This window comes from Erythrolamprus reginae, chromosome 4 (assembly GCF_031021105.1).
Source record: "Erythrolamprus reginae isolate rEryReg1 chromosome 4, rEryReg1.hap1, whole genome shotgun sequence".
NCBI classification, from domain to species: domain Eukaryota; kingdom Metazoa; phylum Chordata; class Lepidosauria; order Squamata; family Dipsadidae; genus Erythrolamprus; species Erythrolamprus reginae.
Window position 1 is genome coordinate 4,096,036 of NC_091953.1, and position 13,003 is coordinate 4,109,038.

Sequence of the window (13,003 nt, forward strand, 5' to 3'; positions counted from 1 at the left end):
ATATAGATCCATCCTAAGATAAAATACAGGAAATAGTATAAGGGCAGACTAGATGGACCATGAGGTCTTTTTCTGCCATCAGACTTCTATGTTTCTATGTTTCTAATAATAGAGAATAGAGAGTAGAATATGAGAAGGAATAGAATAAAAATAAGAAATAGAATAGAATAACAGAGTTGGAAGGGACCTCGGAGGTCTTCTAGTCCAACCCCCTGCTTAGGCAGGAAACCTTGCATCACTTCAGACAAATGATAATCCAATATCTTCTTAAAAACTTCCAGTGTTGGAGCCTTCACAACTTCTGGAGGCAAGCTGTTCCACGGATTAAGTGTCCTAACTGTCAAGAAAGTTCTAAGTTGCTTCTCTCCTTGTTTAGTTTCCACCCATTGCTTCTTGTTCCACCCTCAGGTGCTTTGGAGAATAGCTTGACTCCCTCTTCTTTGTGGCAACCCTTGGAAGATTACTGTCACATCTCCCCTGGTCCTTCTTATAATTAAAGTAGACATATCCAATTCCTGCAACCGTTCTTCTTATTTCTCACGCGACCTCTTGGGAAAATTAATTGATATTGACTTTTTCCCCCCATCCAAGGACTTTTAAATAAAAAAAAAAGAGAGCCTTACCTGAGTTTTCCCCTGCTGTCCATAGACAATTTTGGTGGGGATAATTTTAGTTGCCGGCTGGACGCTGGAGCCAAGTCCTTTCGGCTGAGTGACGATCATTTTGGTAATGGGCCGGGTGGCAGTGATAATGGCTGGTTTGGCACCGGCTGGAACGGCTTGGAGCGTTTTCTCTCCCTGGAAAGAACAATAACAACAATTTAATGCCCAAGGGCGTTTGTTCTGCAAAACTCCAGAATTAGGGAATCAGGGTGGATAATAATCGATGATGATAATAATAAAAATGATAAGGATGCTAGTGATGATGATAATAATAATAATAATAATAATAAATAAAAATGAGCTGATGACCCAAAATGCAGTATTGTATTGTTGTTGTTGTGAGCCGCCCTGAGTCTACGGAGAGGGGCGGCATACAAATTTAATAAATCTTAATCTTTAGACTAGTTAATAAATATTAATAAATATTAATATTGGATTTAGGATATTGTTACTGTTTTTTATATGTTGTAAGCCGCCCCGAGTCCCCGGAGAGGATAAATAATCCAATCAATCAATCAATCAATAATTAATAATAATAATAATATTGGCAGTTCTGTGTTAGCAAATACTTCAGAAGAAAAGGATTTAGGGGTAGTGATTTCTGACAGTCTCAAAATGGGTGAACAGTGCAGTCAGGCGGTAGGGAAAGCAAGTAGGATGCTTGGCTTCATAGCTAGAAGTATAACAAGCAGGAAGAGGGAGATTGTGATCCCCTTATATAGAGCACTGGTGAGACCACATTTGGAATACTGTGTTCAGTTCTGGAGACCTCACCTACAAAAAGATATTGACAAAATTGAACGGGTCCAAAGACGGGCTACAAGAATGGTGGAAGGTCTTAAGCATAAAACATATCAGGAAAGACTTAATGAACTCCATCTGTATAGTCTGGAGGACAGAAGGAAAAGGGGGGACATGATCGAAACATTTAAATATGTTAAAGGGTTAAATAAGGTTCAGGAGGGAAGTGTTTTTAATAGAAAGTGAACACAAGAACAAGGGGGCACAATCTGAAGTTAGTTGGGGAAAGATCAAAAGCAACGTGAGGAAATATTATTTTACTGAAAGAGTAGTAGATCCTTGGAACCAACTTCCAGCAGACGTGGTTGGTAAATCCACAGGAACTGAATTTAAACATGCCTGGGATAAACATAGATCCATCCTAAGATAAAATACAGGAAATAGTATAAGGGCAGACTAGATGGACCATGAGGTCTTTTTCTGCCGTCAGTCTTCTATGTTTCTATGTTTCTAATAATAATAATTTATTAAATTTGTATGCCAACCCTCTCCGAAGACTCGGGGCCCCCTCGATCTCCATCTCATCTTCCCCTGCAGATTCAGGTTCTGGTGGGGGGGGGGGGATGTGAACTTACCCCCGCGTTCAACAATGTGGTGACCACGTTTTTGGCAGGAAGTCCTTGAATCGTGGTGCCCTTTCCCGCGGTTTTCTGCACGACGATGACGTTGGGCTTTGACGTCACCGGGATCGTGGTGATCTTGGTAGTCGTTCCTTGAGAGGAAGGAAAACAAGCAAAGGTCACGGATTTGACGGAGTTGTTGCAAACTATAGAGAAACAAAGAAACCTAGAAGACTGAGGGCAGAAAAAGACCTCATGGTCCATCTAGTCTGCCCTTATACTATTTTCTGTATTTTATCTTAAGATGGATGTATGTTTATCCCAGGCATGTTTAAATTCAGTTACTGTGGATTTACCAACCACGTCTGCTGGAAGTTTGTTCCAAGGATCTACTACTCTTTCAGTAAAATAATAGTTTCTCACGTTGATTTTGATCTTTCCCCCAACTGACCTCAGATTGTGTCCCCTTGTTCTTGTGTTCACTTTCCTATTAAAAACACTTCCCTCCTGGACCTTGTTTAACCCTTTAACATATTTAAATGTTTCGATCGTGTCCCCCCTTTTCCTTCTGTCCCCCAGACTATACAGATTGAGTTCATTAAGTCTTTCCTGATACGTTTTATGCTTAAGACCTTCCACCATTCTTGTAGCCCGTCCTTGGACCCGTTCAATTTTGTCAATATCTTTTATTTTGTATAAATAAAAATGTAAGTGTCTGTTTGTTCATGATCTAAAATCTCTGAAAATGCATCACCAATTGCTTTGAAAATTACTTTAAAAATAGTTTTGGCTACAAGCCGTGGGGTTTGCCTCCTAAGTATTGCTTATTAAATTAAACATATTACTGGGTATGCTAGTAAAATTAATAAATAATAATACAGGTGGTCCTCGCCTTACGTCCACAAGTGAACCCAAGCTTTCTGTGAATAAGTGAAACCTTTTGTTAAGCGAATTTTGCCCCGTTTTTACAACCCCTGCCACATTCACGGTTGAGCGCCCTTGTCCAATTGGTAATATTATTGGTAATATTATTATGACCTATAAAGCCCTTCATAGCATTGGACCAGAATATCTCTGGGACCGCCTTCTGCCGCACGAATCCCAGTGACCGGTTAGGTCCCACAGAGTTGGCCTTCTCCGGGTCCCGTCGACTAAGCAATGTCGTTTGGCGGCACCCAGAAGAGCCTTCTCTGTGGCGGCCCCGGCCCTCTGTAACCAGCTCCCCCCAGATATCAGAGTTGCCCCCACCCTCCTTGCCTTTCGCAAGCTCCTTAAAACCCACCTCTGTCGTCAGGCATGGGGGAATTGAAATTTCCCTTCCCCCTAGGCTTATAGAATTTATACATGGTATGCTTGTATGTATGAGTGGTTCTTTAAATTGGGGTTTTTTAGATTATTTTTAATATTAGATTTGTTTACATTGTCTTTTTATACTGTTGTTAGCCGCCCCGAGTCTTCGGGGAGGGGCGGCATACAAATCTAATACATAAATAAATAAATAAAATAAATAAATACGGTCATTAAATGAATCGGACATCCGTCCGTCGACTTTGCTTGTCAGAAGATCACCAAAGGGGGATGAAGTGACCCACCCCCAGGACACTTCCACCATCGTAAATATGAGTCAGTAACCAAACTGTTTGAATTCTGATCACGCAACCACAGGGAGGGTTACAACATAGAAACATAGAAGACTGACGGCAGAAAAAGACCTCATGGTCCATCTAGTCTGCCCTTATACTATTTCCTGTATTTTATCTTACAAAGGATCTAGGTTTATCCCAGGCATGTTTAAATTCAGTTACTGTGGATTTATCTACCACGTCTGCTGGAAGTTTGTTCCAAGGATCTACTACTCTTTCAGTAAAATAATATTTTCTCATGTTGCCTTTGATCTTTCCCCCAACTAACTTCAGATTGTGTCCCCTTGTTCTTGTGTTCACTTTCCTATTAAAAACACTTCCCTCCTGAACCTTATTTAACCCTTTAACATATTTAAATGTTTCGATCATGTCCCCCTTTTCCTTCTGTCCTCCAGACTTACAGATTGAGTTCATGAAGTCTTTCCTGATACGTTTTATGCTTAAGACCTTCCACCATTCTTGTAGCCCGTCTTTGGACCCGTTCAATTTTGTCAATATCTTTTTGTAGGTGAGGTCTCCAGAACTGAACACAGTATTCCAAATGTGGTCTCACCAGCGCTCTATATAAGGGGATCACAATCTCCCTCTTTCTGCTTGTTATACCTCTAGCTATGCAGCCAAGCATCCTACTTGCTTTTCCTACCGCCCGACCACACTGCTCACCCATTTTGAGACTGTCAGAAATCACGACCCCTAAATCCTTCTTCTGAAGTTTTTGCTAACACAGAACTGCCAATGCAATACTCAGATTGAGGATTCCTTTTCCCCAAGTGCATTATTTTACATTTGGAAACATTAAACTGCAGTTTCCATTGCTTTGACCATTTATCTAGTAAAGCTAAATCATTTACCATATTACAGACCCCTCCAGGAATATGCTATAAGTCAAGGACCATCTGTACTGACAAGATGAAAACGCCCCTGGCGTTATCAAGACCCTTGGAAAGAAATCAGACAAATTATAGAGCAGGGGTCTGTAACCTTGACGAACTTTTACAACTTTGTGGACTTCAAGTCCCAGAATTCCTCAGCCAGTGTATACTGGCTGAGGAATTCTGGGAGTTGAAGTCCACAAGTCGTAAAGTTTGTCAAGGTTGGAGACCCCTGGACTAGAGCATCGCTGGGTACCTTTTTGCTGAAAGTAGGTCTTCATCAGGGAGTTACCTTAAAGAAAAGCAAAAATAAAAATAGGTTGATCGACAGACAGTGTCATTTACTCAGGAAACGTAGGGTGGAACATTTCCGCGAGGCTGTTGAACCCTCATTGCAACATTACGGAGAGGGGCGGCATACAAATCCAATCAATCAATCAATCAATCAATCAATAAACAAACATTTTCAGGACATGGAGAGTCCTCAATTTACGACTGCAATTGCCCACTCAATGAAATTGTGTTTGGCAACATAAAGAAACTAAAGAATTATGGCACGAATGGATTCAAAATAAAAACTGAAAATTAACAATACAAAATATCAGTAGATATAGAAATAAAAATAAATATTTCATAATAATAATATAAATGAAATAAAAACATGGGACTGATAATCACTTTATTATAGAAACTGAAAGAATTTATGCTTATTGATATTTCATTTTCCCCCTTTCTAATATTATGCTTTACTTACGATATTTATATTTGAATGTACATAATTTAACAGATTATAGAGAAATGAATGATATATTTAAAATGTAATAGATACGGATTAAGACCTGTACAAAAGAAACCATATGAGAAATATTCTTTTTAAAATCAATAAAGAAACTTTAACAAAAGAAAGAAATTGTGTTTGTCACCCTTGTTCTAGAGTCTCAACCTATTTTTTTCTCTTGTGGCAACCAAAACTGAATGCAAGATTCCAAGTGTGACCTTACCAAGGCCTTATAAAGAGGTATTAACACTTCACGTGACCTTGATTCTATCCATCTGTTAATGCAGCCTAGAACTGTGTTGGCTTTTTTGGCAGCTGCTGCACACGGCTGGCTCCTATTGAAATGGTTTTCCACTAGGACTCCCGAGATCCCTCTCACATGAAACCAAATACAGTGATACCTCGTCTTACAAACCCCTCGTCATACAAACTTTTCGAGATACAAACCCGGGGTTTAAGATTTTTTTGCCTCTTCTTCCAAACTATTTTCACCTTACAAACCCAAGCCACCGCCACTGGGATGCCCCGCCTCCGGACTTCTGTTGCCAGCAAAGCGCCCGTTTTTGCGCTGCTGGGATTCCCCTGAGACTCCCCTCCATGGGAAACCCCACCTCCAGACTTCCGTGTTTTTGCGATGCTGCAGGGGAATCCCAGCAGCGCAAAAACGGGCGCTTCGCTGGCAACGGAAGTCCGGAGGTGGGGTTTCCCAGCGAAATCGCAGCATCACAAAAACACTTTCCCGCAACTAACTTCAGATTGTGTCCCCTTGTTCTTGTGTTCACTTTCCTATTAAAAACACTTCCCTCCTGAACCTTATTTAACCCTTTAACATATTTAAATGTTTCGATCATGTCCCCCCTTTTCCTTCTGTCCTCCAGACTCTACAGTTGGAGTTCATGAAGTCTTTCCTGATACGTTTTATGCTTAAGACCTTCCACCATTCTTGTAGCCCGTCTTTGGACCCGTTCAATTTTGTCAATATCTTTTTGTAGGTGAGGTCTCCAGAACTGAACACAGTATTCCAAATGTGGTCTCACCAATGTTTCTTTATCATCATCATCATCATTATTATTATTATATTATACAGTAATCCCTCACTACTTCGCGGTTCATCTTTTGTGGATTCGCTACTTCACGGGTTTTCAAAGGAGGCTTAAATCCATTAAATCCATTGAAAATTTTAAAACCATTAAAACTTCACAATATTCTTCTACAGTACTACTCTACTCTATTAAAGAAACTGGTAGGATATCACATGTAGTTCCAGCTGAGAAACCTTATAGAATGACTGTTTAATGGAAACAGTGGGTTTTAAAAGTCCAAAAACTCGTTAAATACATAAAAAACTATCGCCGGTCCTTCTCGGCGCTGTGTTGCTGTAGCCTCCGAGGCCGCCCACCGCGGAGATCCCCTCGCCTGTACGGAGGCAGCGGTGGCTTCAAGGGACCTTTTTGGGGCTGTGTTGCTGCAGCCTCCAACGTTGCCGCCGCTGCCTCCGTTCGGATGAGGGGATCTCTGTGGTGGCCGGCCTCAGAGGCTACAGCAACGCAGCGCCAAGAAGGACCTGCTGTTGGTTCCTTGAAGAAGCTGCCGCCGCCGCCGTGTAAGTCGGAATATTCATGTAAATCGGAATATTCCGTCTTACACCAAACTCGGCTTACGACGGGCCGTGGGAACGGATCCCTGTCGTAAGTCGGGGACTACCTGTATCTTTATTACTATCTCATAATACAGTGGTACCTCGACATACGAGTTTAATTCCTGCCAGAGCCGACCTCGTACGTCGATCAATTCGTATCTTGAACGAATGCATTTAGATTTGGCTTTTCGCACCGAGATAACTGGAAAAAAATGGAATTCTTGCGCCACCTACTGGACGCTCGGCTCGTATCCCGAATTTGAGCTTGGGTGTTGAACAAAAATTTTGCTCGCGTCTCAGCTCGTAACTTGGAATACTCGCATGTGGAGCAGCTCGTATCTAGAGGTACTACTGTACTAATCACGCTGCCTAAACTCTGACAAATTTAGTGAGTTCTCCCTTCTATTCCTTCGTCCTAGTCCCAGTCCTTGGTCATTACAGCACCCACTGGTGTTTTTTTTTTGGGGGGGGTGTCTATTATGGCTGAAAAAAACTAAGGGGGGCCGCATGAACCCACGTCTCCCTCTAAATTTCAGAGGTCTTTTTTAATTTACCCTGACGGGTCACCAATTAACAATGACATGCAACTACCTACCAGAAACAAGATTGCTGCTGATAATTTTGCCTCCCAGCGTGGCAAGTGATTTGGGGACGACTGTGATGATGCTACCGCTGGTGGTCTTCACGTAGGTGGCTCCACCAGGCGTGCCTGTCACTCGCGCCCCTATGGAAGGGCTCACAGTCGGACGGGTGTATGTTGCTTGAGTCCCTGGTTTGGGGGTAAGGGGGGGAGAGAGAGGAAAAACGGAGCAAGCTATCCATTAATGGTCTGGTTTGCAGGTCAGGGAGGAAGATGAAGAGGAGAACGGAGGGGCTAAAACTTGCAAATGATCTATTTGCTTTCCAACCTAACCAAGGCACCACGCTAGATACTGGGAGAGGGGTGAGTTCTAGTCCCGCCTTAGGCATGAAAGCCGGCTGATTGGGTAACTTTGGGCCAATCACCAGGAGACGGTGAGTTCTAGTCCCGCCTTAGGCAGGAAAGATGGTTAAGTGACTTAGGGCCAATCACCAGGTGACGGTGAGTTCTAGTCCCGCCTTAGCAATGAAAGCCGGCTGAGTGACTTAGGGCCAATCACCAGGTGACTGTGAGTTCTAGTCCTGCCTTAAGCAAGAAAGCCAGCTGGGTGACTTTGGGCCAATCACCAGGAGACGGTGAGTTCTAGTCCCACCTTAAGCAAGAAAGCCAGCTGGGTGACTTTGGGCCAATCACCAGGAGACGGTGAGTTGTAGTCCCGCCTTAAGCAAGAAAGCCAGCTGGATGATTTTGGGCCAATCAACAGGTGACTCTGAGTTCTAGTCCCGCCTTAGGCATCAAAGCCGAATGGGTGACTTTGGGCCAATCACCAGGAGACGGTGAGTTCTAGTCCCGCCTTAGGCATCAAAGCTGATTGGGCACGGTCCCCTTAACAGCTGCCTTGCTTAGCCATGGAAATTGTGGTCCCAATTGTGGCCATAAATCAAGGATTGCAAACTAGCCTGTTCTTTTAAGAAAAAATAAAGACGTAGAAACATATCGCTTGTTCTGCCCCTTGAAGACCAGTTCGTGAGTTGGCAAGGCCGGGATGGACAGAGGGACTCACCGGCAGGAGCTGTGACCAGCTTGGTGGTCATGATGGTCCCGTTGCTGCTGACCACCATAATGGGGGAATTGCTGCTGCTGGGCAGGGTCGCCGTGACAGGTTTGGGGAGGATTTTGCTGGGCTGCACCTGCTGGGTGATGATTTTGACACCTGGGGAGGAGATGGAGAATGGGGCGGCAAATAGAGGGAGGGAGGGAGTGAAGAAGGAGAGGGAGGAAGAAAGGAAGGAGAATGAGTGAAGAAGGAAGGAAGGGAGTGGGGGAAGGAGTGAGAAAGGAAGGAAGGAAAGAAGGAGAGGGAGGGAGAAAGGAAGGAAGGAAAGAAGGAAGGAGGGAGAGAGGGAGGAAGTAAGGGGAGGGAGTGAGAAAGGAAGAAAGAATGGAGGGAGGGAGAAAGGAAGGAGAATGAGTGAAGAAGGAAGGAATGAATGAATGAATGAAGGAAGGAAGGAAGGAGGGAGGAAGGAAGAGGAAGGAGTGGGGGAATGAGTGAGAAAGGAAGAAAGAATGGAGGGAGGGAGAAAGGAAGGAAGGAGAATGCGTGAAGAAGGAAGGAAGGAAGGAAGGAGGGAGGAAAGACGAGGAAGGAGTGGGGGAAGGAGGGAGAAAGGAAAGAAGAATGGAGGGAGGAAGAAAGGAAGGAAGGAAAGAGAGGGAAGGAAGGGGAGGAGGAAAACAGAAGGACAGAGGGAGGAAGGAAGGAAAGAGAAGGTGGGATGGAGAAAGGAAGGAAGAATGGAGGGAGGGAGGGGAGAGGACAAAAAATTAAGAGAAATTTAAGAACATAGCTAGCATTCTACAGCAGGTTGACAAAAAGTTAACATACAGATACCACATTTTTCGGACCATAAGATGCTACCGGTGCATCAAGATTTAAAAGAGATAAATAAAGAATAAATGGTTTTTGTCCTCCCGGAAGTCTTCTGCAAGCCTCCCAAACCCTCCCCAGCAAAAATGTTTTTCACCCACTTTTGTGGGTAGAGGGTTTGGAAGGCCTGCAAAGTTCTCCTGAGGGCTGGCAGAAAGGCAAAAATGTCCCTGTTTTTTTGCAAAAAAGGGTCTGTTTTTTGCAAAGGGGAGGGGGTTTGGTTGGTCTTTTTGGCCCCCAGAAGAACTCTGCAGGCCTCCCAAACCCTTTGCCCATCCGATTTTTGGGAAAAAGGGCCCATTTGTTTTGCAAAAATGGAGCATGGGGGTGCGGCTTTGGGAGGCCAAAAATCGCTGTCTTCGGTGTATAAGCCGCCCCGAGTCTCTGGAGAGGGGTGGCATACAAATCTAATTAATAATAATAATAATAATAATAATAATAATAATAATAATACCCACCGACATTTTCAACCTCTTTTGGGGCGGGAGAAAGGTGCTTCTTACACTCCGAAAATATATGTTAAGTCCTCAAAATACAGCCCTTTGTTTAATGAACATTCAAAGTTCCCAAAATTGGCTTGCGACTTAGAATAAGTGAAATAATAAATATTAACACTAAAATTCCATTGTGGCTCAAATCAGAGAGTTGGGGGCTGGGTGGGAAATATTTACTTCTGCCTGGCGGGGCATAATAGAAAATAATTGAGAAGCAGTAGCTTAAGCAATGGAGATTTGGAGCTCAAGCATTGCCATAATAATAATTAATAATAATAATTTATTAGATTTGTATGCTGCCCCACTCCGAAGACTTGGGGCGGCTCACAACAACAATAAACAATGCAGTACAAATCCAATAATTAAAACTATAGCTTAAAAAGCCCACTATCATTTAAAAACAGTCAATACTACCCAATCATAACCACGCATAAATCTTACTAGCCAAAAAGGGGATACATCAATTACCCTATGCCTGGCGACATAGATGGGGCTTCAGAGTCTTGCGGAAGATGAGGAGGGTGGGGGCAGTTTGAATTTCCGGAGGGGAAGAGCCTTCTCTGTGCCGGCCCCGGCCCTCTGGAACCAACTCCCCCCAAAGATTAGAATTGCCCCCACCCTCCTTGCCTTTCGTAAGCTGCTTAAAACCCACCTCTGCCGCCAGGCATGGGGGAATTGAGATCCTCTTTCCCCCTAGGCCTTTACAATTCTATGCATGGTATGTATGTATGTATGATTGGTTTTTATATTAATGGGTTTTTAATTGTTTCTAACATCAGACTACTATTGTACACTGCTTTATTGTTGCTGTTAGCTGCCCCGAGTCTCTGGAGAGGGGCGGCATACAAATCCAATAAAGAAATAAAGAAATAAAGAAATAAACAAACAAACAAATTCTGCACGATCTGAAGTCGAGGACTACCTCTCTCCTCCCCACCCACCCTGCATCGCTGGGATGACACATCCCCTGTTGCTACAATACCTGATTCTTGCTTGATTTGGATGGTGGGCTTAATGTTGGTGGGCAGAGGAGACTGCTGGGGGGCTGGCGGAGGCTGGGACGGAGGCAGGGCGGCTGGTGAGGCCGAAGTCAGCTGCTGCTTGGGGAACTGGGCGAGGATCTGGCTGGGCGTCCCCACCAGGCTTTTCGGAGACGGGAGACGGGCAGCGGCCACTTTGATCGCCGACGTGCAGACACCTGCAAGGGAGGAGGGCAAGATTGGCGCCTTTCTCGATTTCAGCAGCTAAGAAAGCTCACGTTTATTTAGAATAGAATAGAAACCCCAGGGAGGGTGGAGGTCCTGTTTCCTCCCAGGAGATTCCTAGAGAGGCCCCACGGAGGCTTCTCCCTGCCTTTTCCGGCCCTGTTTCCTCCCAGGAGATTCCTAGAGAGATTCACGGAGGCTTCTCCCCGCCTTTTCTATCCCTGTTTCCTCCCAGGAGATTCCTAGAGGCCCCACGGAGGCTTCTGCCGGCCTTTTCTATCCCTGTTTCCTCCCTGAAGATTTCTAGAGAGGCCACATGGAGGCTTCTCCCTGACTTTTCTGCCCCTGTTTCCTCCCAGGAAATTCCTAGATAGGCCCCACGGAGGCTTCTCCCCGCCTTTTCCGGCCCAGTTTCCTCCCAGAAGATTCCTAGAGAGGCCCCACAGAGGCTTCTCCCCGCCTTATCTGGCTCTTTTTCCTCCCAGGAGATTCCTAGAGAGGCCCCACGGAGGCTACTCCCCGCCTTTTCCGGCCCTGTTTCCTCCCAGGAGATTCCTAGAGAGGCCCCACGGAGGCTTCTCCCCGCCTTTTCCGGCCCAGTTTCCTCCCAGAAGATTCCTAGAGAGGCCCCACAGAGGCTTCTCCCCGCCTTATCTGGCTCTTTTTCCTCCCAGGAGATTCCTAGAGAGGCCCCACGGAGGCTACTCCCCGCCTTTTCCGGCCCTGTTTCCTCCCAGGAGATTCCTAGAGAGGCCCCACGGAGGCTTCTCCCTGCCTTTTCCGGTTACAGTTTCAGAGGCTCAAGTGGAAAATCTTTTCCTATCTGGAAAAGTTTGTAAGTAGAGGCGTTCTTGGGTAGAGGTACCACTGTATATATAAGCGTGTATTTTGATTTATAACTACATACCCTAAATTCATATACATTTGTACCAATATTCCCATAGTCCTTTTGCTTCATGTGTCCCCTCCCCTGTTTATCTTCAATAAAGATTATATTTTCTTTTTTTTTCTTTTTTAAAAAAGGACCTTCCCTTCTTCCTCAAATCGGTCGGCCTCTTACCCTGCGCCACGGTCGACATGACCACTGACGGCGTGGAAGAGACGACGGTGGTCACCGCAACGGTGCTGGGGGCGCAAGAAGGCGTGGAACAGCTCCCGGTGGTGAGGCTGGCGGCGGTGGTCGTGGTGCTGTTGTTAAGCAGGGAGGACTGGGAGGCCGTGATGACCACGGGCTGCTTCTGGGTGGTGGAGGCGATCACCGACGTCGGGACGAGTTTGGTGACGGCAGCATAGTTGTGGGATTTGGAGAGGATGTTGGGGACGAACGTGGAGCTGGGGGAGGTGGTGACGATGATTACCTGGAAGAGAAACAAGGAGAGACAATGATAGGACAATACGGTCATTTTCCATGACGGTGCTCAGAAAAAGGGCAGGACTGAATACAGGCAGGGGTGGGTGGCTACGAGTTCGTCAGGAACCCATAGCTAACGATACAGCGAGTTCGGAGAACCTCCCCATCCCACCCCTGGTTGGCTCCTTCCACTCCACCCCGCTCCTCCCATGAGTCTCCATGTGGCCCGTTTTGGATGCGAGGCAAGTGCAGGGCCCCCTCGGAGAGGGGAAAAAATACAAGCCAGGAGTAGGCAAAGTTGGCTCTTCTATGACCTGTGGACTTCAACTCCCAGAATTCCTGAGCTAGCATGATTGGATCAGGGATTCTGTGAGTTGAAGTCCACAAGTTGGCTCTTCTATGACCTGTGGACTTCAACTCCCAGAATTCCTGAGCTAGCATGATTGGATCAGGGATTCTGTGAGTTGAAGTCCACAAGTTGGCTCTTC

At 45.2% G+C, this 13,003-nt stretch overlaps 1 protein-coding gene across 5 annotated transcripts in view; it reads right to left on the reverse strand.

Moving 5' to 3' along the window:
- Positions 1-13,003, reverse strand: part of EMSY (EMSY transcriptional repressor, BRCA2 interacting) — a 64,000-nt gene that overhangs the window by 25,724 nt on the left and 25,273 nt on the right. For all 5 annotated transcript variants that reach the window (XM_070749499.1, XM_070749498.1, XM_070749500.1 and 2 more), the window contains exons 8-14: positions 12,225-12,522; positions 10,942-11,157; positions 8,599-8,748; positions 7,551-7,724; positions 4,795-4,830; positions 2,039-2,175; positions 624-797 (exon numbers count right to left, since the gene is read on the reverse strand). In XM_070749499.1, coding sequence (XP_070605600.1) covers positions 624-797; positions 2,039-2,175; positions 4,795-4,830; positions 7,551-7,724; positions 8,599-8,748; positions 10,942-11,157; positions 12,225-12,522 — 1,185 coding nt within the window. The remainder of the gene's footprint in view (positions 1-623; positions 798-2,038; positions 2,176-4,794; positions 4,831-7,550; positions 7,725-8,598; positions 8,749-10,941; positions 11,158-12,224; positions 12,523-13,003) is intronic.